The sequence below is a fragment of the Bipolaris zeicola genome (assembly GCF_000523435.1).
Source record: "Bipolaris zeicola 26-R-13 unplaced genomic scaffold scaffold_89, whole genome shotgun sequence".
Lineage (NCBI taxonomy): Eukaryota > Fungi > Ascomycota > Dothideomycetes > Pleosporales > Pleosporaceae > Bipolaris > Bipolaris zeicola.
In genome coordinates this window covers 1-26,254 of record NW_006912138.1, presented here as the reverse complement: position 1 = coordinate 26,254, position 26,254 = coordinate 1, and the positions used below count along the sequence as shown (strand labels likewise).

Genomic DNA, 26,254 nt, shown 5'->3' with positions numbered 1-26,254 from the left:
TGATCGGATGAGCTAGGATAACTGACGCTAGGAAATGGACGCCATAAACGCCGTGCGCTGTATCGAGAGATACCCATGAGCCTGGGTTGCACTGAAGCTGAAGTCAAGTTTTTTTTAACCACTTGTGGTTTACGTAGGAGTATGTTCAGATGTAGTTGCATGGTCGTTTGTGCATGGTATTGCGAAGAAAGCACCTGGAGGCGGGATATCTGCATTCCCATAAGTTCCGAGCTTTGTCGTCTTCCGCTCTCAAAAGTTTGCCAGTCCATTCCTTGAGTGGCGTTTGCTAAAGCGCTTCCTACCCTTTACTGAGTCAGTATCGCCTTCTTTGCGAAGATGGCCGTGGCGGGAGGCGGGAATGTTCACGCTCTCGAGGGCAGAGTCAGCTCCCAACGTACTGGTGGGAGTGGTGTGGTTTGAGACGAGCTCACTCAGACTTGCATCAGCAGAGTACGAATTCGACATTGTTTGTGAAAAGGCATAGTCCCGAGCTTGTTCGATGCTATCCAGCCATTCTTGGGTAGAGTACTTGCTGCCCTCGGGATCGCTGGTGGTGCTTTTGGTGTCTTCAAAGACATACTGCTTGTCTCGCTATAGTTTGTCAGCTGGGATTGCAATGTTGGAGGATCTCTACAACGTACTGTTTCTACGAGCCAAGCAGTAAGGCCCTTGGAGTCCTGGAACGATCTCCATGAACAGCCTGCTGAGAGCAATGATACCTCTTCCTTGAGCTTCTTGTCGTTTGTGCCTGCTGCGCACATGAGAACGCGAGCGTTGGACGTAATCATTACGAGCCGCTGTCGCTTCTTGACAGTATTTCCACCGAAAAAGCGTGAGAACTTCTTGGGTGGCTCTGCTGGCTCTTCCTTGGCGCCGACAACGTGACCAGGAGGATGCTGTGTGACAAACATGTTTCCAAGCTTCAATATTCGTTCGTCTCGCTTTGTGAGGACTGGAGACCAGTCGATGTCGAGCTGAGAGGGAGGGGGTAGTTCGGTGATGAGCCGTGGCTTTGGTCGCGCCTGGGGTTGACTGGGAGCTGTTGCTACGGGTGCGGAGGGTCCTGAAACGATGTTAGTTGCTTCGTTGCATTTGTATGAAGGAACCGATTATACATACCATTGAGCTTGATTGGTTCTTGTGGGGGCGCACTGTAGGACTTGAGGCGCGGAGCCTTTTGCTTCCACAGCCCCTTGCCCCATTGGATGCCATCAAAAAAGGCATGATTCTTAATATGCTCCATAGGCAGTCGTGTCAATGGATCCAGAACCAGCAGTCGCTCAACCAGGTCTTTTGCTAGTGGAGGGAAACCGTCTGGGAAGGAGTATTCGAGTCCGACAATTTTCTGAAATGTCATGTATTCGTTTGCAGCCTTGAACGGAGGTCTTCCGGCAAGTAGTTGGTAAATGATGCAGCCAAACGCCCAGAGATCGCTCGCTTTGCACGCATTCTTATCTGTGAGTAGTTCTGGCGACACATATTCCGCAGTTCCCACAAACGATTGCGCGCGGTCCGACTCGCTGGTATCTAGAGGGTCACTACTTGACCCGGCACCGTTTGATCTCTTCTGGTCTAGTATCTTTGCCGTGCCAAAATCCGTAATCTTGACATGCATTGCATCGTCGAGGAGGACATTCTCAGGCTTCAGATCTCGGTGTATTACGCCCTTGTTGTGCATGTAGTCGATTGCGTCCAGTATTTGGGCTCCGTAGAACCGTGTGCACTCCACGTCAAATGTGCCCATCTTCTTGAGGAAGCCCAGCAATTCACCACCAGATGCCAAGTCGAGGACAAAGTACAATGAGCGCTCGTCCTGGAAGGTATAGTAGAGTCGGACAATGCCAGGGTGCTCCGTCAAGCGGTTAAGCGTATCCTTCTCAATGTTCACATATTTGACCTTCTTCTCCTTAATGATATGGCGCTTGTCGAGCACCTTGATTGCGTATTCGCGCAGTGTCTGGCGATCTGTTGCTGCCAAGACAGTACTGTAGGAACCTTCACCCAATGTCCTACCAAAGTTGAAGTCCTTGACGCCCTTTTTCACCACGCGGGTGATTGGCCTGCCATTCTGATCTAGGTCCTGTCTAGTGCTCACAGCAGCACCCCGCTCTTTCCACTCCTCGCTGCTTGAGAGCGGCCCGCCCTCGACGCTGTACGGAGAGCTGGATAATTGGGATGCCCCGGGATGGTGTGCTTCCATGGGCACCCGCCGCGAGCTTCTCCGAGGCGGGAGAGGCCCGTTGATAGCCGACATTTGTGCGGACTGGCGGTAGGGATCCCGTCTGCTGTGTTCTCTTGTGGGCATGGCACCCGGGGCGACTCGGGAGCTCGCAGTACGGCGAATGTCCGTGGCCATTGCTTCGTCGTTGTAGCGGTATGTGCCAGGGGCGGTGGTGGACGAGGTGGAGAGGTTGGGATGTTGGTACATGCTCGTGGACACGGGGCGTTCTCGCATGGGCTGCGACGTGGGCACGGCGCTGCGCTGCTGCTGCAGCAACGGGGCGGCGGCGTAGGCGGGATAGACAGCCTGATGCTGTGCTTGCTGTGCCTGCTGGGCCAGGGGCATCGACTGGCGGTGGGACAGGCGCGGTGAATGCGATGACAGCGACGACGTCTCTGCTAGGGGGGAGGGAAATGCAGCGGGCGAGCCTGAGGGTGACGAGGCATAGGCATTGTGGTTGACAGAAAGCGAGTCTGAGGCGGCGGGCTCCTCGTCTATGGACGCGTAAGATGAGGCGGGGTCGTACGAGGCGAGGGGCGAGTGGTGCTGGGGGTGCTGGAGGTACTGCTGCTGCTGGTGCTGCTGCCTGTCGGTGACGGTGGCCGAGGACGAGGCGCGCGAGGGCGGTAGTGGTGAGGGTGGTGGTGATGCTGATGCTGATGACGACGCGGGTTGCGGGAGCTGCGGCGGAGCGTCTGGGGCATCTGAGGACTGGGGGAGCAGCTGGGGGTTGGTTGGGGGAGGCGAGGGAGCGTCGTCGTCCTCGTCTGGATTGGCAATGCGCAGTCCGCCGAGCGTCTGCGACAGGCTCAGGTCGCCATTCATCGTGGCGGCCGGTGGGCTGCACTGGCGGTAAACGAGCGAAGGGTTGCAGGTAGCGAAGGGACCACCCGCGGCGCGTCAAAGGAGCCTCGATTAGCGTGCGGGATACGAGGGTGCAGCGGAGGCATGGCAGGGGCCCCAGAGGCCGGTCGATGGGTTGGGGGTGGATTGGGACGAGATGCGGCGAGGTGAGGTTCGTATGGCGCTGCTGCTGCTGCGGCTGCTGCTGGCCGTGGTGCTCCCAGACGCTCGGTGATGCCATGTCTCGGCAAATGGCTGACGGCCTGACAACACCTCGACCACACCATGCGCCGTCTATCCGTCTACTCATCCGTCTCTCTCCACCATGCACGCCCACCACGTCTGCCGGTTTTCTGCTGCTATCATGGCTGCCCACGAGCACCAGGTACGGGGAGGAAGGTACGGCGTCATGCATCGCTGTTCGCGCAGCACTGCACCGCCCATGGAACTTCCCGAGACCCTGTGCAACACCAGGCAACGGCAATGGAGAGATGGCCATGGATAAGGCAATGGCAATGGCCGCAGCAATAGCAATAGCAATAGCATTGGAAATGCCAGTGGCTCATGGCCAGCGTACAGCACGTCTCGAACCAGTTCCATCCGGTTCACCACCATGCTGAGACCCTTCACTGTTGGACCCTAGAATACCCCTTTGCCAGACCCCTCAGGCGATTGCCGTTTGCTCGTCCAAAGTTGGCTCATTATGCTACGTTTGCGCCCATCAGAGCTTGCCCTGACTCCAGACGATGTTGACGAGACATTCCGCCGCATCTCCCTCAAGCAGACATCAACAGCACGACAACACTGGGCAATGCGCCCTCACGGACAGCCCGGCCAGCCCATCTTGCGACGTGGCCCGCAGAGGTCTACCCGTGATTCCATCACTGCCCTCGGTAACATTCCCGCCTTGCAGCCCCAGCAAGCCGTCTTCGATTTTGTCAATGAGGAAGAGCACGTGCACAACCAGCAACAGACTGTACCACCAGGCCATGATAACAGCCATGCAGCTTTGCCCCACCACATGTCTGAGGGAAGTGATGAAGCAGTTCCACCAGTCTTGCCTGTATCACATACCATGCAGCTTCCATTCCGCCCTAGGCCGGACGGCCAAGCACTAGACACACACATCACTTCTGATGAACAAGGTGAGAGCGCTTCCAATCTACCCTCAGATCCACTGCCTGGCACCGCAACGTCTGGACCCACTGGGACTATCGATAGTAGTAATGGACAACCTGCACGATTGCCCTCAGCCGACTTTGCTGGCAACACCCCGGCGTTGCGAGGTGGTGGAAGTCTAGCAGGTATTGCTCAAGGTCATAATGGTCGTCGAGACATCATCCGTGAGCATTCGCCATTACATCAGGTACAGAAACTCGCCTCACCTGCCCATCAAGTGTCCCCAGGAGACCCCACCAAATCACCGACTAATCCTAGCTCTAACAACTCTACCTTCCGCTCAAATGGCTCCTTGACTCAGACCCCGAGACGGACACACTGCCATTCCCAGAAGCGCCTGCCAAATATTGAACCGCGTCGCAGTAGTGGTCTTCAGCCAGCTATTACACGAAGCCTGTCATCGGGAGCCACGCCATTGTCCAGTGTCGCAAGTCCAAGCGACCCATCTGACGACGTGTTCAGGACACGAGCAGTGCCAGAACACTTCACCAGACGCCACAGGGACTCTTACAGCTTGACCAGCAATGATCATTCAACACTTGATCCAAGGAATTTCTCAAGCACTGTGGGAGGCGTGAGACAATCGGACCATACAAGCGTGAGACCCCGAGAGCGCAGCAGTGACGCTACCAGCGCCAGTACAGGTTATTCCTGGTATGGGTCACTTTGTTCGGACACGCGGTTACCAAGTAGTGAGCATTCACGAGATGGTGCATCTCCTTCTCCCCAGCTGGATGGCGTCAGGACCAGGCCACATGGACCTTCGCCTCTTCCGTCTATGCCATATACACGGATGCAGAATGATGGCACCTCCTCGTCACCGACATCAGGCGACTTGAGGCAGATTTCAGGAGGCTATGTCGAAGCTGCCACTGCTGCCGTCCATGATTTGCAATCACCTCTGGATCCGTATGCAGAGCACTATCAGCGTCGTGTACACACTCAGCATGCCTTGCTCAACTCTCCTACGTACGCCAACCCCGCCAATCCCTCGCTCTCTACCAGAGGTAATTCGCCCACTTTTCTCAGGCCAAGTCCATCGCTCAGGATGGAACAACGCTCGAGTGAAAACGCACCAGTTTCAGTGGCAGTCAATCATGGGGATGCAGCCCGTTATGGCCGAGTGCCGGCGCACAGAGCGGCATACCAACGCTTGCAGAGTCCACCTTACACCACGTACTCTGGCGCTATAGGAGGCAGTGAGATGTCATCATCCCGTTACAGTGCGGTGCCGCCCGCGGCCCCGCATGATGCATCCAATCGATCTCGCGATTACTCTGCGGATGGTTCGGCAACGACGGATATGCCACGCGGCGGAGAGGTCTCTCGTTCAGCAAGCACGCTACACATGCACCCGCTGCAACACGAGTTTCAGGTGCAGAGTCACCACGTCGTTGTCGAGGCCGAAGCACCGAGGTGGTCACCACGACAGCCATCGGGCCAGTATAGGGCCGAGCTTGCAAGCCACGGGCCTGTAGGCATGTATCGATGGGGATCTAGCTCTCTGAGCCTGCAACCAAGGCGTGATGGTCCTCTGAGTGCTCTTGCTTCGTTTGAGCAAGGCAGTGGGACTACGAGCAGATACACGCAGTCGTCACTCATTCGAGCCACGGCGGCAGCAACGGGGCGGACGTATCGGCGGATTCGACCAGAACAGCGTGATCAGGAGAACGATGGGGATGGCATGGTGATGCGGCGCGAGGAGGCCAATGTGGCTGCGCGGTATGGCGATGAGGAGCAGCACCGGATCATGATGAATGAGACGCCGCCGAGAATCGGGCGTGTTGAGCGCAGGATGATGGAGTAGGTAGGTGGACGGGGTAATGTTGCAGTTGAATAGAATGGGACATTGGATGATTGAATGATTAGTTGTGGTGGTGGTGGTGGTAATAGTAGTAGTGACATTGAGTTAGTTCATGGCAGGATTATGTCTTGTTCACTGCTAGTCAACAGATCTCGAGTGTAGAATTTTCTAGACATTAATTGGTACTGCTTGTTATGGAGAAAACCAAATATGAGGTTTCTCGAAGCTAGATGTGCTGCGGTCTACAGAGAGGACGATTATAGCGTTGAAGCCGGGCATGGTGTAGGTTGATGTTGACGAACATGTTCTTGTTCCTGCCAAGCGTACCCACTTTTGTTATGCCGTTGTCTTACCGAGAATTGTGACGGAGAAGGTAGTTTGGTACACTAAATTTTCGATAGAGCAGAATGAGAAGACGATCCGACGAGTCTAGTGTGGCTACACTGATTTGTGTTACTTACCACCACATGATTTGTCTGGAACGTGCTGAGCGAGGGGTATGTTCTGCGTCGTTTGTGAAAGCAGTAACTTTGGACATGTCACTGTACATGAAGATTGAAACAAGGCGCGGGAGTCATTAGGCAGCCAGCTGCCTGTTTCGGGACCATGTACGTACACGGTGGCGTGCATTGGGGAAGGAAGGGCATGACGATATATCAAGCGTGTTGGCAGTCGGCTATGACTCGAACTGGGGGCGAACACGTCGATTCTGCGTGCGTGCCGGTAGTTGGATGGCCCCGAAGAAAAAAACCAGTCCAACTGCATTTGCCGTACGAGTACCGTGACATGGAGCATGTAACTCCTGCTTTGTGCATGAAAGGGTTGCCGGCCGACAAGCAGGCCAACAAGCAACTAGATGGAATCGGGCCCTTTTTTTGGGGGGGGCGCGGTCCAGAAGGTAGAAGGGAATGCATGGAAGGCGAATGACAAGAAGCCAAGAAGCCATGGCTAGTATGTTTTTGGGATGCGTTGGGACGTTTACATCTAGCCGTAGCCTATCGGTTGGGTGTGGTCTGGACTGGATGAAACATCATGGGTGTGGTGGGGGGCTGCGCCATGGTGCAATGGCGAATGCGGGGTCTGATTTAGTAGAGTCGAGCGTATAGGCGTACCGTGAATAGTAGCAACCATGGGGCATATGTAAGCAAAGAGGATGAAACTGGGAAGCGCAGTTGAAGCGGAGGCGACGAGATCCGAAGACCAAGATAGAAGATGCCAATTTTGGGGTTTGGGGGTGGGTGACGCGAGCGCTTCGTGGGGTGGGCGGCTCGCACGAACCCGCCTCCCGTTATAGCAGCCGGTGGGCGACTAGCACGCAAAGAGCCTCATCTGGCGCCCGGCATTGGGAGCAGAATGTTAATGCGTCGAGTAACAGTGGATGCAGGTGGTTGCTTGGTAAGTAACATGGGTTGACAAAGAACAGCAGCAATATCCGGTAGGACCTGGGACCATGGGCGCACCCAGTGCGCGAGATAGATGCAAATTAGACGAGTTGCATGAGCATTGATTGGACCTGGGCATTATGTACATTTATCTCGGTGGCTTTGTCGGACGGTGATTGGCCGGCAGGGGGTGGGTGAGGCGGTGCAGCGGCTGTTGAGGCTCTCGCTACCGTTTGGCAGCCCCGAAAAAAGGGTCTGGGCCTGGTAGAGAGTGGGATGGAATGGGGAGGATGGTAGGCGAAGAGTAAGTAGCAGTACAATGAGCAATCCGGCCGTAGCAGGGCTGGACTGGATGCACGCTGGCATGTGGCGGCAGCATGGCGATTTGTGGAGAGCAATGCAAAACAGACGTGTTGAAACAAATGGAGAGGTGTTTGCAATGCGCATGAGCCAATCCCGAGGCCATGTCGGAGGCAAAGCAGGTAGCGCATGACAGCGATCCAAGGGATCCATGGGCCGTCGGTGGTGGAGCTGGCGGAGCTGGCGGAGCGTAGAGCACCATCTGGCCGTCGCGAGAGAGGTCGGATGGACACGCTGTCATGCGACGGGGTGACAGATGGCAGAAACTGCTGCTGATCGCCCGCGGGCCTTGGCGCACATGCAACATTGGGCGTGCTTCGTTTTGTTTAATCATTCACGGGCATTTCGTCATTTGCCAGTTGGGCGCAATGCAGTCGTGGGTGGCCCGGCGTATGTTTTGTAGATGCAATGGGCTGGAGTCGAGTGTTGATGCTCTGGGCCCTATGGTTTGGCCTGCAGGCATGGATTTGGTGGGTGAAGACAGGCAGGCATAGGGTAGAGTAGACCAGATACGTACGAAGAGGCCCTTCCTAGGGTTAGCATAGTGGCGGCAGGCGTAGCGAAAGCTTCTCTGCCTTTTTGCTTGGGCGCCCAATCCACGACGCATTGCTGCGCGTCTTAGTAGTGAATAATACTCTGGAGTCCAGGCACACACACACACACATGCACACACGCACACCGACGATGCTTTTGGCACGCAGAGGCCGCCGCCCCGTGGCCAGAGTATCCCGGGCGCACGAGGCTGGGAAACGGGCAGGTCGGGCTCGTGTGCGTCACTGTACTCTATGCTGCTACTGCTACTGCTACTGCTACCGCGTGGTCGCCTGCTATTCATCCACCACGGCCATGCGGCTCCACTCTAACACGCCTCACCGCCTCAAGCACCATCTGGCAGGCTGGGAACGTGACCGACGTGCGCTGCCAGCAGGCCTGGCTAGTCCCCGCCGAGTCTGCAGATACATAATTGTCGACGACGCCGGCCGGGTGCACAACTGCAACGTCTTGAACGCCTGCAGTGCAGCCGTCAGTCATTGCTATCGCTACCACTACTTACTATACAACACAATACACAATACACTACACCCATTCAGTCTCCCCTCCCTGTCCTCAAACATTGTCGCCCGCCCTTCGAAACGCGACTCGCAACACGCCTTGATTGGCCCTCGCTCCCTGTCGCCTACCGCGCCCTGCCCTGCCGGCAAACCATTGGCTTGCACTTGAAACACTGTGCATTCCTGCCACACTGCCCTCAGCACCACTCGCAATCTTGTAACCCCCCCAAACCGGCCATACAGCCGCTGGCCGCTGCCTGGCGTCGCGCGCTACCCACTCGATTGGCTGCCACTGCCAGCCGCCGAACCACGACGCCCATAGGCCCGTAGGATTGCCTCTCAGTTTAGCATCCCACCTGCACCACCACCCCAGGGGCCCGCTGCTATTAAGTATCACGCTCTGCCAGCCCTCGCAAACACACACACTGTCAGTCACAACCCTTCCCTTCTTCCCTCCCTTTTTTTTTCTTTTCCCACCTCCGACCCTGCCATCCTAGCGGTGCAGGTGCCTCGTCCACTCCGGCAGTGACCCTCGCCTTCCTTCCCCCTACTACTAAACGCCACCACCCACTACCACTACCACTACCACCACCACCCCCGACTCCCTTATTGGCAGCGCCATCCACACCCTCTCTCTCCACAACACCAAAAAAATTTCTCCCCCCTCCCCCCCGTCTCGACTGCCTTTCGTCTTCCGACTGGACTCGGACTTTTCCGTCGCTCTAATCTTTCTGCTGCCTTGCCAATTCAACCTTGTTGTCGTGCTGCCACCAAGCCACAGCACAATCAGCCTTGGACACCCGCTTACCCACTCTCCAGACCGGAACTACATTCACTTCTTAAGACATCACCACCACCACGCCAACCTAGGCCCACCACCACAACACACAATTTCACCATGCCTTACTCACCAAACCTTGCTGCCGAGAACCAGGCGGCCCTGGACCACTTCATCCAACTCCCAGTGTCAAGTGACATGATCTCATATCTTGCTCAAAAGGCTACACAAGTCATCCGCTGCGAGCCATGCGTCAACAAGAACCTGCCCCCCACACCACCAGCCTCGCCCTCGCAGCACATTGCCTCGCACCCCCGGGAACCGGCCCTTCCATCCGTCGAAGAGTTCATCACTTCCATTGTCGAGAGATCACATGTCCAGACGGCCACCCTCATGTCTTCGCTCATCTACCTCAGCCGGTTACGGTCACGCCTCCCCCCTGTTGCAAAGGGCATGCGCTGCACTGTCCACCGCATCTTCCTCGCCTCGCTCATTCTTGCTGCTAAGAACCTCAACGACTCATCGCCCAAGAACAAGCACTGGGCAAAGTACTCGTCGGTTCGCGGCTACGACAACTTTGGCTTCTCCATCACAGAGGTCAACCTCATGGAGAAGCAGTTGCTCTTCCTCCTCGACTGGGACCTCCGCATCAACACAGACGACCTCTACTACCACCTTGAGCCTTTCCTAGCCCCCATTCGTGTCTGGCAATCACGCCAGGCCGAGAAGGCCAGGCTTGCCGAGAAGGAGAAGGAGCTTGCCCGCAAGCAGTACCAGCTCACTACTGAGAACCTCTCGCGCTCAGTCCACACCTACCCATCAAACTCATCCATGTCTTCACACTCTTCTCGTGCTCAGAGGCATCGCATGCAATACGTCCCATCATCCCGCGCACCCTCGCGCACACCCTCGCTATCACCACCTACCCGAAGCTCCTCGGCCTCAGTCTCATCGGAATCGCCTTCCAGCTTCCACGAGGAGCCTTCAGAGGCCGTTCTCCACCGCTACGACGCGGACCAGGGTGCCAATGTTGTATATATCAATGGCCCTATCCCGTACGCAGCCCCCAAGCAGCAGCATGCTCTCCCGCTGTACGAGCACCAACCCTCCAAGAAGGTCAAGACGTCAGCGGGCGGCATCTTCAGCCGGATGTTCGGCCAGACGGGCGCATATACCGGCCGTCAGGTCACGTATTAATTTGATTTGCTATCTTGCACACACACACTGTCGCTTACCACAACTTTGTCATGTTTCCTTCTTTGTGTTTTTCTTTTTTTTCTTTTAGCTTTGCGCTTGGTTTCACCAAGGGGAGTCTCAACGGGTGTTATACGGCTGACATGATCTGACGAAAAATGCTCACTGGATGGGACATTTCTTCGCCCATCTCGTCACCAGTTGCATTGGAAGGCGTTCATTTCTAAACATTTGCATAACACAGCATGGAATCGGCGTTGGAAATTATCATCCTCATCACATCATCAATAGTTTGTCGGAGCACCGACACATGGCTACTAGTTCAAGGTTCGCTCCGCTGTCTGTCCTCGTTTGGCAGGTGGCGCGAGTAATGAAAAAATCATTAAACATATTTTGAATCACTCCACTTGTCGCTTTTGCATCTTGTTTTGGCTTGGCGGAGCACCAAACGGCCTGGGTCTCCGAAAAATAAAACAGCATGACGCCCTTTGCTCTGCCTTTCAATCTCGGTAGATTGCATCTGACGGGGCGCGCTAGGGCTGCAACGGCTATCTATCACACGGCACGACTAGAGCGTTTGATCCAACTAGCGGGAACGACTGTTGCATTTGGGCCATGCGCGACTCATATACATTACGCGACCTGTGTGCCAAAGTTCCAAAGAGGGACGTGGGATCAATAAGACGCTGAGACCCCTCGTAGATCCATTATCAAACACGACTCACACACACATGGCCGAGGGTAGATGCGACATTTGGGCCGCGGCAAGCAGAAAGGGGACATGCCGCGTCCGTCCCTCTGCTTTTCCGTCCAAACTAATCACACACACACACACACATACGAGAGGGGCCCACGGTATGGAAGAAATATACTCTTGCCTAGAGCATCAGAATTGTTATAAAGATCGACCGATGACGGACCGGGCTGCAGGTGTGTCTCAGCAGCAATGTGTGGAGTATAGCTTATTTCGATAGTAGAGTAAGTAGATGACCCGAATATCTGTCCGCAAGGCACATGTAACTATGTCATCCTCCTTTCGTATCTGCCTCGTGATGCGACTCGGGCATTTTTCCTCTCTCTCTCCCCCACTTGGCTTTTCTTCGTCCGTCTCCGCTTGCGCAGCCACATTGGGCTAACAGACTATACCGTATTACATGGAACCAGGTTCTACCTGCCTACCGTTTGATTGAATGATCTACGTCTGCCGCTTTTTTCTTCTCTCTCACTCTCTTGGCCTTTGTGTGTCCCAGGCCCGTTGCGGAAAAACCAATGAAGTGCGGCATGTAGGTGATATTTGAGACCGGAACTAGGCTGACACGCAGCCCGCAATGCCAACCATTGAAAGATTCCCGCGGTAAGCACGGCATCACCTGGGACTGAACGACTGGATGGTATGTGTGTGTGTGAGAGAGAGTCTCGAAACATCAACGCCACGGCATACACCAAGGCAGCACAGCATATGTATGACTACTCTACATGATTTGCGAAGAACAAGCCAAAGAAAAGAATAGTGTGCATGCTCATCTAACTTAAATCAACCACATTCACCCCCCTTATCAGCAAAAAGCCAAAGAAAACGAATCTTTCTCGCTTCCCCCCTCCCCCCTACCCCCCTGCATCTACCTGGCGTTGCAAGCTGCCTCACCCCCCATCCCGTACATCCTCATACCGCGTAACGTACTTTCCACGTATCCAAGAAAACACAATTGTCACAACAATTGGAAACTTAAATTTTTTTTTGCCGTTTTCTTTTCAATTGGGGTTTGCGCGCGCACAACCCGGGTGCAGATCAAACGGTTGTGGACCCGGATTTCTTCAGATATTCTGATACTCTCGGCTTGTTGCTTGTACATTAAGTATTTAGCCCTTTGAGGGGGGCCATGCAACCCCCGCTTTGCGCGCGCGAGCGCCCCATGTTTCATCTTTCTTGGCCCTTTTTTTGCTTTTCTATACTTGACTGGGTTTAGTGCGGGAAGGGTTATACCGGTAAGGGTTTAGGTGTGGTGTGATTGGTGGGGTTGTTATTGTGGGGCCCGGACGGTTGCGACTAGACGGGGTTGGAGAGGATAGGGTTGAGATCGTCGGTGGTTTTTGTTTCATCGTGGGTCAAGATGGACGTATGTATGCCTTTGCCTACGTGTGCTTGGTGGCTCGGGGGGATTTGGCTTCGTCGTTGTGTACGTGGCCTGTGGAAATACATATGTGGAGGGGGAGGAGAAAGTGATGTCATTGAGGGGTGCTTCATTCCATGCCATGTCTTCTGCATATCTGAAGACATGCAGTCTGCTAGATATCGTGTGGTGGTTAGTTGTAACCGCCGTTGGTATATGAGCGCGAGGCGTTGTCAAGACGAAAAGTTCAGCCTTGCATTGATTGGGCTACCAGCACTATCTCCCACATTTTGTAGTAGTACATTGTCGATCCCCTTGAACCCTTACCTAGTCTTGGACTTGTGAATGGACCGAGTGGCTTTTCTTTTCCGATGAGAACCTGTTGCATCCACTCATACGGAACCCGAAGCTTATTAAATGCACACACTAGTTAGTTGTTAGTCTTTTGTGATAAATATCAGCGCGAGTCAGTGTTCGTTCTGCATTCTAAACTACATACACTACACATACTATCACCAGTCACTATAGACCCAAGCCGTCCATCGCGTTATGAGTACCCAACCGTCAAAGTCATCTCAGTTGCCACAGATGGTATCATCAATGCTGAACTCAATGTCCTGGTCCAGTCTGGCCTGGGCATTATGTTCAAGTAAAGCCCGAATAGCTTCGCACACGGATTCCGCATAGAAAGCACCAGAGAGCCTCAAGATACAGATCATAGGGCGAACGTTAAGAGTGAGTATCAGCGTGGGCACGCATCCTTTCATGTCCTCGTTGATCACGTCGGTATAGCCTATGCCCAATGATTCAATCGTAGCTCTCAACATGCCTGCAGCATGGACGCAGTCGACTCCGGGCATTGCTAGCTCGCAAAAGTTGGGCAAGCATTCCCTGCGTTCAGCATTGTACCTTTGTCCAATCGTCTTTGTGTCGCTCACGACACCTGGATACATAGCATAGAGCTTTTTGACCACTTCCTTGCAAGAACAGCTCATCAAGAGCGGCTTGTACCTGGGATCGCGCATATGTGAGGAGGGTAGAGCGCGCGACCATGGGCCTTGGCCACTTCCCCATTGCGGTCTTGTATGACTCCAGGATGGTGTTTCTCGATCACCTATCACAGCGAGGTATGCTAATCGCGACTTTTGAGCGGAAAAGTGGACGTGGCTCGTGGTGTGGATGATGCATGGACGGTTCATCTTCCTGGGTATAGCACGCTGGCTTGACAGTTGCGAACGAGAGGTGGGTTCGTGATGATGAGTACCCCGTAATTGACCGGGGAGTCGTCTTCATAGAGGCGGTTTCCATCTACCGACGGCTCATCGTTGGTTCTCGATTTGTTGCATGTCACAGGGTCGAACCAGTGGTTGTTGTAACGCCAAGGAGTGGTGGATTGGGCATTCTGCAGCTGTTCCTCGGATTCTTCCACATCAATGTTGGATGGGAACTATTTAAAGAATCCGTAGTACTCAAGCCCATCAGGCACCTCAATATCATCGCCATTGGGGTGGTAGCAGGCTCACATCTGTTCAAGAGACGCAATGTCCTTGGCGCGTATGGTGCTAGTGGTCCCGCAAAGGACCAATTCTACCTCGTCTGTTGCATCGCACTCATGCGCCACAACGTCAATGGAGTTGTATTGGGAGGTGCAGCTATCAAAGTTGAGACTATGGCGGAGATAGCTTCCATCAACTAAGGTCAAGTGAACTTAGACTTTGCATTTGTCTTTGTTCTTGATTGAATAGACAAAGTCAATTTTATCCACAAGAGTGTGAATACCGTCTGATTGCATCGGAATCTTGATTGTGACACCAAGGACATCTATCGACCCGAGACGCCAGGGTTCCTGGTATTGGCCTCCAGGTTTGACGCGGACGTTTTCAGTGTGACTAGGACTGAGGAATGGAAAGAACCAGATCCATACGCTATCCTGACATTTGTTGGTCACGATGACTCGAGCCTGCACTAGGGCAAAGAGGAGCATCGTAGTACAGAAAAGGCCAATCATTTGACGAAAGAGCAGTAGAAGTCACTAATGTGACGAGTACTCTGGCGCTGGTTGGTTAGGACAGAGGCAAAGTTAGATGGTGAAGGGGTAGATGGATAAAGAAACGGAAAGGCATTCATGAAGTTCCCGACAAACGTCATTAAAGAAGGCCACAAGAAGTAGTTTTGGTAAGAACCCTCTTTCACGATTCTCGGATGGCGTTGGAGTTGTCAGGTAACAGGCATGGCAGGTCGTGTATCGATAGCCAAGGTAGGCATGCTCTATGAGGCTCGTTCGTATTTACAACAGCTGTGCATGTGCCTGTGGAACGCCTCTCTAGTTCATCATTTGGAAAATGCTGCCAAGTATGCTGCCAACCGCTAGACATATCTAGCAAGGATATCAGTTCCTTGTTGGTTACGATAATCGCGTCGACATATACTATGGATGAAAATTTGCCGTTATTCGGATTTGCCGTCGGATTATCCAGATCAGTTGCTTTCTTGTGCTGGTGGCATCGTTAGATTTTGGTTGATACAATCATGTCGGTGTGGTCGAAACGGAGCCGTCCGCCTTGGTGATTGCGGTCACAACAACTCCATTGTCCAATGCGTATATCAGTTTTTTCTTGTTGCCGAAAAACAGGTGTCGCATACGTCGCAGGTACTGAATCGTGCGTGAAGAAGGCTTCGAGAAGAGAACAAGTCTGCGCTTGTCGGGGTAGAACTGGTACGTACCAAGACTTGCCTGGGACTGTGAGGGCTAGCGGCTGTGCGACCTGAGGCGGGCATGAAACACTGCAACCCTCAGCATCAACGACAGGAGAATAATAAGAAGACCATGGCCCCTGGCATGCCTTTGGCCATTGTTTTTCCTACCGCAGTCTCATTTCTTCTTTTCCTTCCTCGCTAGTTTTTTGCACCGCAGGTCCGGTACAGAGGTCCGATTCGCGCCTAAGCCCCAGAGACGCGCCAGTAATAGTACGCGCCCCGCCATCCTCGATGCGCCAACAAGCTTCCTGTATCGACATGCCCGCCATGCCGTCCGGAATAAAAGAAATCCCCGTCCAGCTGCCGAAAAGCTTCGACCGCCCCGATGAGCCATGGCATCACTACCTTACCATTGACCTGATATGGTACGTCTTCGGCTACACGATATTCCATCCGTTTGTCTCATGGGTCGTCGTCTTGTGCCTGCGGGCGCAATACACACCGTACGGCAACCTCGAGATGCGCCTCGCTACTGCCTGGGCTATGCTCATGTCCATCATTGGCATCTTTGGCCTGCTTAGTGACCGCATCGCTTTTGGACCGCCGCGCGAGGTGGATTTGGCCGAAGAAGTCATCGTAGTCACGGGCGGTGCCGAAGGATTGGGCGCACTCTTGGCCGAGACATATGGCATGCGCAATGCCAACATTGCTGTTCTCGACACCAAGAAGGTCGACGACGAAGTGTCCGAGAACACGGGCGTGCTGTACTATGAGTGTGACGTCAGCGATGCACAACAAGTTGAAGCCGCTGCAGCCCAGATTGTCGAAGATGTGAGCATATCTACTCCAACATATCCCATTGCATACTGACAACCGCAGCTTGGGGCCCCCACCATCCTCATCAACAATGCAGGTATCATGCGGGCCAATTCGGTCCTCGATTCGACCGCCGAGGAAGTGGAAAGGTACGCATAGAGCTTCGCCAACATGGACATCTGCTGATACACCAAACAGGACGTTCCGCGTCAATACGCTTGCCCACTTCAACACTCTCCGCACATTCGTACCACATATGCTAAAAGAAGGCCGAGGCACCATCGTCACTGTTGCCTCTGTCCTTGGACACCTCGGCGCGGCTAACCTATCCGCTTACACTGCCTCCAAAGCGGCACTCCTGGCGCTCCATCAATCATTGCGCGCTGAACTTGCGCAGAACCCCGACGCCAAGCATATAAAAACAATCCTTGTAACACCTGGCCAGATGGGCACACAGATGTTTGCAGGCCTCAAGACCCCAAGCAACTTCCTTGCGCCCATTGTTACACCTGCTGAGATTGGCAAGGACATTATACGTATGATTGAGAAGGGCGATAGTGGGGAGATTGCAGTACCCCTCTACTCAAGATATGTCCAAGTCCTCGGTGTACTTCCCTTTGGCATTCAACACCTCATCAGGAGATTGAGTGGTATGGACAAAGCTGTAGGCCGTATGAAAGAAGTGCGACAAGAGTCAAAAGAGAAAAAGTAGCTAATGTTTTATCCAAACCCAAATATACGTTTCAGATGCCTGGGCATCAGAATACATACGGTACGGTTGAGAAACGTAAAAACTCATTACACATAAGCGCATACCATGATTTATTGCTACTCACATCGCATCTTCTTCTCTTACTAGTGTTGAAAAGCTTGAATCGCATTATAAGAACGATATGCGGTACTCTGATAGCACTTGAAGCTTATAATAAGATCTACACAGCGGCCTGAGACCTCTTAAGTCTCCGCGATATTATAATGGACTATCTTGATGAGCTTGACGACTACGCAATGCAAACACTCGTCGAATTAAGTGGAGGCATTAATATGCCTTCTATTGCCCACACTGCCGCGAATCGAAACACGTTTCCCTCTTGAAAACGCTCCGCACACCGCCATAGACGTGTGCAAGCAACTTATCTGTTTCGGTTGGAACATCCTCTCTCAAGTACCCAGGATGGAGCTGACATCCTCGGACTTTCCTACGTCCCGCGGCTCAATTCTGGGACCAGGGAAGACGGCGAAGTACACTTCTGCTGCCTATCCCAATTCGATATTGATGTGCTAGACTTTTGGCTCGGCGAACATTACCCCACGAGGAACTTTACCAAGGTTCGACTCAATATCGCGCATAAGGATCCTCTCAATCTACCAAACTTAGGCCGCGATTCCACTCTTCCTCATCATCTTCCATCCAAGCCCGTTTCGCCGAATAAACAGGACACCAATCGAGAGGATGTGTACCCAATGATTTACTTCTTCTACAGATCACTAGCCTCGCCATCACGACTATCGAGGCTCTCCAATATTCCCTCCTTTCAGCATCCCCGCCTTGAACGTGCAACTTTACTAAATGGCGACATGTTGACATGGGCGGGTAAGTATCGAGCATTGGTTGATTGCCCTGGCAAAAAAGTTGATGGATACATATATCTAGTAATTTCCACGGACCATGAAGTTGCGTTGAGGGTATATGCAGGGGATAGCTATCAAATCGTATGCGCGAGCGTCATGTTGGAGGGGAAAGAGACGGAAGTGAGGACATTCCGATTTTGTGGGTTCGAAGATAAGTCGGCTCGGTGAAGGATCGATCAATAACACAGTCTTCACTCATAATCGAGTCACTCAAGCTATCTAGTTCGGTCTTATCCCTCATTTCCCAGTTCTTTTCTCATTTTCAGAAGTCCTCGACTTTCCTGATCGACCGCATGGTACGTGCTACTGTGATCCAATCTTTCCAAGGTCGACATGATACAACAGCCATGTTTTGGCCTTTGCATGTACCCAGACTGGCCTGTTGATTGCACTAAGCTTCTAGACGGAAGGTGGTGGTCAAACTGCTCATAGCTGTATACCTGTATCTGCCTCATTTGTCCGAGCTGGTAGATGCGAAGATGACTAGCTAGAAGTATACAACATGACCTGTTCGCACCCTACTCATCTCGTATTTCATGTAGGAGGTATAGGTGACAATTTCTCAAAGCAGATATGGCCATCTTTGTGCGATACGATGCTACATGATCTTGAGACAAGATTTAGACACTTTGCCACGATGGTCTTAGAAAGCTAATGCGATGGCAGTCGTGCCTTCTTTCTATCACATCATGCTACCGTTAGCTTATTTATGTATATTGCTATGTACATAAATTACTTGAATTTTCATCCCCAATAGTCCAGCATACATCAGTAGAGTACTCCATCTCCTGGGACAGAAGTAAGTCTAACTCTTCATCTCTTGTTTGACTTAGGCTATTCATGACTTCAAGTTCCTCATCGGTACACATTGACAACCCGAAAACAGATTCTATAGTTACAAGGGATAGGCTGGAATGTGGAGTACTCAACAAGTCTTCATCCAGGTTGCAAAATTCTTGGTTTTGCATAACATCTGGCGTATTCATCTCCAAAAGAGTATTTACCGAGCTTTGACATGTTCCGTATCGTTCCGCAGATTGTAAAATTTCCTCGAGGTTAGCAAATTCCCTCAATCTCTTGAATAAAGAGGTTTCGGACGCTAAAATCTCTTCAGCCGACCAACCATAGGCAATGAAGCCGTCAATGAGCGCTCGAGTGGCTATTTCATTGTATGACATGATGTCTTTGTATAAAACTGGGGCTTCTGCAATTAGGAATTCAATGATAAGCCGAATATCTGCAGTGCTTAATTTTCGTTCCCAGCTATAGATCGGGTTAGCAACCACGAAATCCAAGTTGGTGCAAGATGATAGCCATACATTGTAGACACGTTAGAACCAAGGCGGAGTATAAACCCGGGACCGCCCTCCATCAGAATTTGTAGATAGCCACGGCCTGCTTTTCTTTCTGCTTTCACAATATCAACTGTCGTCGAGATTATCTCTGCTTGCAGTTCAAAGGCTGCAGTGATTCTGCCACGTCCTTGAGAAAGAATAAGGTCACGAGATTTAGAAAGCTCGTCCAAATCGTGTTCCAGGTAGATATAGCAAAAGCGAGCTGCATATAGGTATTGTTCCCTTGCTCTCTTGATAGTGCGATGGCCATTATATAGACTTCGAAGTCGAGCTTTGGTGTTAGGCATACTTGGTTTGTTGAAGATCGCAGATCGTGATTTCCACATGTTCTTCGTAAAGTCTGGGGCTAACTCTGGTGCCTCAACTAGCCCTTGAACTGCTCGGAATAGATAGTCCAACCTTGCTTGGCGATCTCCAAGACGTTCCGCAAAGAATTGCTTTGCTCTCCAAAGCACATTTTCAGATTGTGCTGGTATAAGCCCTTCGGAAAATGGATCCGTCTCTTCTGAAATATCGATATGATATTGATTGCAAATCGGTGGGGTTGTAAATGGCGAATTCCCGTGAGTGGATGCAAGCGCATCGTCCGAATTCACGCGTTCTGGAAAACTCGATATCGATTCCAATTCAGATTGAGAGGAGATGAGCGAGTCTGGTTGCGATGGCGATGGAGACAATGTATTCATACTAGACGGACTGGGAGGTAGTGTACCAGAAGCTAACGATGCTTTGAGCTTGTTAGTCCCAAACGGAGAACGGGTGGTGTGAATAGAAGTAACCTTTGCATCGATGGCTTCTAGAAAATGGTCCACTGTCACGAAAGAACTGCTTCCTTTTACGCTTGCGCCCTTGACCTTCATCTGTGTGCATCAAAGCGGTCATGGAATTGCTGGCTGATGCTGATCTTGAACATTCACGTGCCTCTGTGATATTGAGAAGAATTTCAGCTTCATGGATCTCAGGTAGTAATTGTCGGAGCTGTGGCACAGTCCCGCGCCGCAGGAACTGTTGGAAACTCTCTCTTGCCTACAAAAACATCAAAAATGCTCGTTATCGGCGAGACTCGAGTTTGTAGTTCTTACTGAAGAACCCACGACATCAGCCGGTGAAACTTTCTCAAGAACCCATCGCAGGACTTCTATAGGATCGGAGTTCGCTCCGTTCATGTTGAATAAGATAAAATATACTCCGAAGAGGGTGGTAATAGGTTTGCAAGTGTGGCGTATGAAAAGATTATTGTAGAGAGTAAGCCTGCTTTTAGCTTTCCAATACTATTCGGCACACTCGCGGGAGAAAGTACGGTAATACCGACAAGATTGACACTCCAAAATATCTCCGCACCAATTCAAACTCAACAAGATTAACGTTGCAAATTTAAAAAGCTTAATCCAGAAAAGCTCTCTCGGCGTTATCTGATTCACGTGCTATACTAGTGCGGAGAATACGATTCTCAGAATCACGCTAGTATTAGTGCTTTCCGTCCTATTGTTCAGTGTTTTACAAGCTGCGGCTTTGTATGACGCGTCTTGATGTTGTAGGACTATCCGCTAACGTCCAATATCGGTCTGCTAGGGTCTTACTACACGGTTTTTGGCTACATTTTCCTGGCGCTAGTCTGTAAAGGTAAGTAATTCTTATGTATGAGTCGTTCAATGTCTGCATTGAAACCCGAAGATTCGAAAAAGCTCTAGTTAGTGCAAACTAGATACTCTAGTCAACTATAGCATTTTCCTAGCCTTTCTATAAAAAGCAATCTTGCCCCCAAAAGCTCATGATCAAACCATTTGTTGGGCAGAATAACCGAAGATAACCCCTCTCCTTATAGTGATCGAGTGGGGCAGGGAACACATTTCTTTGGAGATAAGATGTACCGGTCACTAGATGGCAATTTGGAGCATGTAGCTGAATGCGTGGCTTCAAGGATGTCGTGGCACAATGCACGGCCTAGGACAGTGCAACAAGAAGGCGCTCAGAAGAAGTCTTCTAAGCTATTGTTTTTCATATTCAAGCCTACTTTTGCTTGGGAGGACTAATTTCATGGATGACTTGAGTATCCTGTAAGCGGAGAGGAAGATCATTTCTAAGCGCCTCGTATTTCTCACGTATAGGATATGCCGAAGTGTTACTTGGTACCCGAGATTCCCGTCAACCTGTGAGGGCTCATGTCTCGTATTTAGGGTTCAGAAGAACGCGTTGGCAAATGCACAGTCTTGAAGTTATCCTATGGCCGTAAATAGAAAAGCTTGATGCAGAAAAGCTTTTGCTAAGCCGGGGTGCCACGGTACAGGGACAACGACCTTGCATCTATAGACCCGGAAGTGAAGATGTTGGCTAATTCCTGTTCGTCATGAATAGCAAGGATATAATTACCCCTATTCAAACCTGTAGATAAAACCCTGGTAGTATTTTTGCGAATGATGGACATTTGTGCCCAGCTAGTCGTTCAATTCGATACGTAGATCGCCGGTCATGCTAGGTAATAATCATCTTGTGATCAGCGGCCCATGCTGTCTATTCAGGACGCGACACAACAAATCCCGCCAACTCCAACATACAACCCTCGATGTGAAGGGTATCTCAACAGAAAAAGCATTATCTGATGTTCGTTGTCAGTTTTTTGCAGAATATATATTTCCCAGCACAGGGTATATGTTACTTGATTTGCAGGTGCTGATATGATGCTCGAATACTGCTGGGTCGTGGCGTAGTACCTAGGTAGCTTCGCTTGCACCCTAGGTATGACCTCGGCCCTTCTGCAATTTACCAATTCATTCTGATTTCGGCTCAATCTAGCCGAGATATGCAATGCGCGACACAAAATACCTCGATTGTTGCCACTTCAATGACTGTGGAACACGACAATAGTCCAATTAAGCAAGTCGACAAATCGCGCAAAGTGAAGAAGTCAGTAGAGACGGCACGTGCAGATATGCCAATCCTTTTTGATACAGTAGCTTTCGTGTCTCAATGTTCTGTTTTCCATGAAAGGCACAATAACAATTTCCTCCAGAGTTGCGACATCATGTTCCTCGGTTCCGTAGACCTTTCGTCCATACTGCATGAATCATGACCGTCATCCATGTACACCGATAAGACACTAGTTTGTTCGTGTAGGTCACGAGCCGTCCCCAGATAACGCACGAGGCAAGTTCTATCAAGTGATTGTATCTGCTCGGACCGATTGAAAGTTGTAAGTCATTATAGCTTCAACCTTAGCCTAGGCCCTCCCGGCGATCTGTTTCCTTATATGTATAGCCGTAGAGAGTGGCTTTATCCCTAGTTTCGGTCGGGTAGGAAATCGAGTTAGCCAGCAAACGATCCGCAAGTACGTCATGCTTATAGCGCAACACCTAGCAAGGATTATTTACACACTTACCTTTAACACGGATGTGTCTAATTTCACCTTACTGTTTGAAGCTAAATCGTTACGACTGCACTAGAGGCATCCACCGAGCGGCTACATGAATGTGATACTTTCGGTTTTGCTACTTACGACATTTTATTTGATTCAAAGAACTGAGCGTTTTGCATAAGCAGAACACGGTACTGCTATATCCTCTCAACGTGTAATGTAAGTACAGGGGAATGTATTTGGGCCTGAAACACTCACATATTTGTCGAAACATATTACAATAGTGGGCAACGAGTAATTAGACTTGCTTGGTATATGATGGTGCCATTCAAGTTCCCGGAAGAAAATATTTCCCGTCACGTGATATGTTCAATGATATAGTGGTGATTCTTGTGATTCTGAATGCCGTATCATCTAGGGCATGATTCAGATGCATGCTTGTTGGAAACGTAGTATCTGGATCTCTCTTCGGGCGGCATTGCAATGCCGTGCGGCCAAAGGTATGACCGATCTTTCAAAAATTTGGACCGATGCACCAAGCGGTCTGATCATATGTTACATATATTACGGTTACATTCTTCACTCAGTTGTTCAGCACTTCCAATCATTATCGATATGTATTTCTTCAACCATTTCCGAAATAAAGAAAGAAGTCTTTATGACGCCCTGGAACATGAAGACCGCCAAACGGACGCCACCACGAAAAAGACCAAAGGTCTTTGTAGTAGTACAGCTTTGCCTTGGGGGTTAAGCGCTTTCCTTCTTGTCGCACTGATTTTTGTTGCTGTGAGAACAGAGACTATCGACAAAGTGTCTGAGCTGGGGACTTATGAGTTTGGTTTTGTGACAGACATAGGTAATGAAGCTCTGGCAGCTTAGGAAAACCGCTGCTGATGGGTATGTAGAACCAGCGCGTGCGGCAATATCCCTGAAGCGAAAAAAGTTTTACGGAGGAGTCAACATCGATAAGCACGGATCATACTCAATTACCAAAGATCCTAATAGCACAGACTTTTTTGCGCCCCTAAGTCCAAAGCTTGATGCTGCATGGAGGGAAGAGATGCTGCTAAGTAAACACACTTCTTTCAAATGACCCTGAGTCCTGAAGTGACCATTACCAGACGGCACACACGGGTTTTCAAAGTTAACGCCAGACGAAATAAGGAATTCTGGTATCCAAGTCCTGGATGAAGACCTCAGACATGGACACTATGAAATACAGTGCGTATCCATTCCTGCTCTGAAAGGGCGAAAATACTATCTAACCGGCGAACCAAAGACCAAGTGCTATACACTCTCTTCATTGTCTGGTGCGTTGTTTGTTACTCTTCCCCCCATTTGCGAACTCATCACTAAAACGAAACCTGGAATTATATCAGAAAATCGCTTGCCAGAGATTACTACACGGATATCACTGATGAGCCTGAGAGACCATATCATATGAGCCATCGAATGCATCTTGGTATAGCTCACTTGACGTACTGAATTCAACCTATTATCATGCTAATCAATGATTTATATTGTAGACCACTGCCTGGAAAACATTCGACAGCATCTGACGTGTAGCTTCGATTTAACCTGGACGCTTCTCGCCTGGAGACCAGAAGCCAAGGTAGCCCATGCAGCTACCGATCAATGGCACGTATGCAGGAATTTCGATGCCATGATGAGCTGGATGGCCAACAGGGTCTAGTCAACACCTCCGAAACTGGGAGAAAGGAGACCGTTAGCAAAAAGGTGTAATTATACGGGTCAGAACAGTGCCAAGTTCGAATTGTCAGAGTACATTTCTCATTGGATGGGATCACCACCATCATTTGCGAACAACAGCGTCTAAAGGCGCTGAGCAGTAATTTCTCACAAAAATGGGGGTGATAAAGCTGACTTGAGTGTATTGTGTAAGAAATAGACATTATAGTTCCAGGATTGATCAAAAGTCCAACAGAGGTTATGTACTAATGAATACTGACCCATGAGTGATGCTAGTTTTGTGATCAGAGATACTATGTCTTAACAACTCAATTCGAAATTTTCCTGATGTTCAACAGTGTTTTTCCATTTCTCAGTCGCCACAACGGCAGACAGCACCAGTACAGATCCAATCAGTGATAAAGCATCTGGGTTGGTGCCCCAGATAGACACATCTGCTATCAGTGCTAAAACCACTTGCAATGATATCATGTATACCGCAGTACCATCCCGTTCTGAGGTCAGTCCGGCTGTAAGAAAGTACTCCTAAGAAATTATTGGTATGATACAAAGTAGATTCGGGAGCACCTACCATAAGAGAACCGGTAATGCCTATTAGTAGAAGGATAATCCATTGTAAAGTGCTAAGATCCCAACGATACTCCATACCTGGTATCACGGCGAAACAGACGCTGCTCAGAACCAGGACGCCTGTGGCAAAGCAATTTGTTACGGCTAAAGGGTGGACTCTTTCACCAATAGCTGAGATCATGGAGTATGCTATCTGCCTCGATCCATTAGTAGAGAGACATATAGCTTCCGATACAAGCAAAATTTACCATTCCACCAAGGACGCCCATGATTGAGAATGCGAAACCAGTACCTGAGACTGCATGCCGATATTCACTATCATGGTAAAGATGATCAAAAATGAAGTCCGGTTTGGTGATAAGTCCAACACCGAGTAAACACATCATTACCGAACTGAGACGAACCAAATCAAATTTTCTACAGATCAGAAATCCAGCCCCCAGAGGTGCGAGAAGATTTAAAACTGTTGCGTCACCTAGAGTTAGATATGAAAGAGAATCTTAAAGAGTTAGTTTGTATGGACTCCTGACAGTATGTAGACTTACAGTAAAATCCGAATGAACCACAGATTCCGCCAACTACTCGTAACACCAAAAGGTACCTGAGGTTATAGCTTCCAAGTGGAAGCTCGCGCGAATACCACGTCCTGAGGCAAAGACTGTTTAAACTTAGAGTGACAAACATGCGGACCTGAAGAATTTGCTGAGGGTCTATATCGCCAGTCGTTTCCAGGAATTTGGCCAAGGTGTGAACGATGACAGCGAAAACTTGCGATACGAAAACCAGTAATGAGCCTTTACTGATCATGTTGAATGTCCTGCAGGGGCTCTAAAAAGTGAAGATAGGAAGGCGAAGGTAGATGTGCTAGAAAAAAGATAATGTAACTTGCACTTTTCTAAATCATATTGTACAGATATAATGACGTTAGAGAGCATATCCATGTCACATGATTTCGGTTGAGTATCAATGATGGCAAGCTAATCGTACCATCTGGATTTGAACAGCGCAAAACTAGAATGACCGGTGCATTGAAAATACGACCAAGAAACAAAATCTGTTCCATATAGTTACAGTACTAACTCAAAAGTCTGTTCGCACTAGCGTCTGGGCGCACCAACACTACTTTTTTGCCCAATTTCAACACCGTGCAACTCCACCAAATCATATTTAATTTTTAAATTAAGATAAAAGAATTGCT

At 50.5% G+C, this 26,254-nt stretch overlaps 10 protein-coding genes across 10 annotated transcripts; 6 read left to right on the top strand and 4 right to left on the bottom strand.

The window, feature by feature from the left end:
- Positions 1–249: 249 nt before the first annotated feature.
- Positions 250–3,046, bottom strand: COCCADRAFT_97981 (uncharacterized protein; the record flags this gene model as incomplete). Its single annotated transcript, XM_007714796.1, has 4 exons — positions 250–591; positions 642–1,063; positions 1,153–2,458; positions 2,684–3,046. The coding sequence occupies 4 exons, from the start codon at positions 3,044–3,046 to the stop codon at positions 250–252; spliced, it is 2,433 nt and encodes an 810-aa protein (XP_007712986.1).
- A 2,245-nt stretch (positions 3,047–5,291) lies between these two features.
- On the top strand, positions 5,292–6,050 carry COCCADRAFT_37381 (uncharacterized protein; the record flags this gene model as incomplete). Its single annotated transcript, XM_007714795.1, has 1 exon — positions 5,292–6,050. The coding sequence occupies one exon, from the start codon at positions 5,292–5,294 to the stop codon at positions 6,048–6,050; it is 759 nt and encodes a 252-aa protein (XP_007712985.1).
- A 3,358-nt stretch (positions 6,051–9,408) lies between these two features.
- On the top strand, positions 9,409–9,567 carry COCCADRAFT_98033 (uncharacterized protein; the record flags this gene model as incomplete). Its single annotated transcript, XM_007714794.1, has 1 exon — positions 9,409–9,567. A coding segment is annotated over one exon (159 nt), but the record flags the coding sequence as incomplete, so codon positions are not given.
- A 172-nt stretch (positions 9,568–9,739) lies between these two features.
- Positions 9,740–10,816, top strand: COCCADRAFT_97966 (uncharacterized protein; the record flags this gene model as incomplete). The annotated part of the gene is made up of 1 exon (XM_007714793.1): positions 9,740–10,816. One exon carries the CDS (start codon positions 9,740–9,742, stop codon positions 10,814–10,816), a length of 1,077 nt encoding a protein of 358 aa, XP_007712983.1.
- Positions 10,817–13,499: 2,683 nt separating this feature from the next.
- On the bottom strand, positions 13,500–13,949 carry COCCADRAFT_5624 (uncharacterized protein; the record flags this gene model as incomplete). The annotated part of the gene is made up of 1 exon (XM_007714775.1): positions 13,500–13,949. The coding sequence occupies one exon, from the start codon at positions 13,947–13,949 to the stop codon at positions 13,500–13,502; it is 450 nt and encodes a 149-aa protein (XP_007712965.1).
- A 26-nt stretch (positions 13,950–13,975) lies between these two features.
- COCCADRAFT_5623 (uncharacterized protein) lies at positions 13,976–14,620 on the top strand (the record flags this gene model as incomplete). The annotated part of the gene is made up of 2 exons (XM_007714774.1): positions 13,976–14,051; positions 14,154–14,620. 2 exons carry the CDS (start codon positions 13,976–13,978, stop codon positions 14,618–14,620), a joined length of 543 nt encoding a protein of 180 aa, XP_007712964.1.
- A 1,292-nt stretch (positions 14,621–15,912) lies between these two features.
- COCCADRAFT_37379 (uncharacterized protein) lies at positions 15,913–17,149 on the top strand (the record flags this gene model as incomplete). Its single annotated transcript, XM_007714792.1, has 3 exons — positions 15,913–16,452; positions 16,501–16,586; positions 16,636–17,149. The coding sequence occupies 3 exons, from the start codon at positions 15,913–15,915 to the stop codon at positions 17,147–17,149; spliced, it is 1,140 nt and encodes a 379-aa protein (XP_007712982.1).
- Positions 17,150–18,788: 1,639 nt separating this feature from the next.
- On the bottom strand, positions 18,789–20,284 carry COCCADRAFT_37378 (uncharacterized protein; the record flags this gene model as incomplete). The annotated part of the gene is made up of 3 exons (XM_007714791.1): positions 18,789–19,332; positions 19,389–19,893; positions 20,113–20,284. 3 exons carry the CDS (start codon positions 20,282–20,284, stop codon positions 18,789–18,791), a joined length of 1,221 nt encoding a protein of 406 aa, XP_007712981.1.
- A 3,107-nt stretch (positions 20,285–23,391) lies between these two features.
- Positions 23,392–24,469, top strand: COCCADRAFT_37377 (uncharacterized protein; the record flags this gene model as incomplete). Its single annotated transcript, XM_007714790.1, has 5 exons — positions 23,392–23,632; positions 23,682–23,846; positions 23,898–23,997; positions 24,156–24,238; positions 24,303–24,469. The coding sequence occupies 5 exons, from the start codon at positions 23,392–23,394 to the stop codon at positions 24,467–24,469; spliced, it is 756 nt and encodes a 251-aa protein (XP_007712980.1).
- A 317-nt stretch (positions 24,470–24,786) lies between these two features.
- Positions 24,787–25,863, bottom strand: COCCADRAFT_97959 (uncharacterized protein; the record flags this gene model as incomplete). Its single annotated transcript, XM_007714789.1, has 4 exons — positions 24,787–25,011; positions 25,058–25,249; positions 25,305–25,555; positions 25,602–25,863. 4 exons carry the CDS (start codon positions 25,861–25,863, stop codon positions 24,787–24,789), a joined length of 930 nt encoding a protein of 309 aa, XP_007712979.1.
- Between the last annotated feature and the right edge of the window lie 391 nt (positions 25,864–26,254).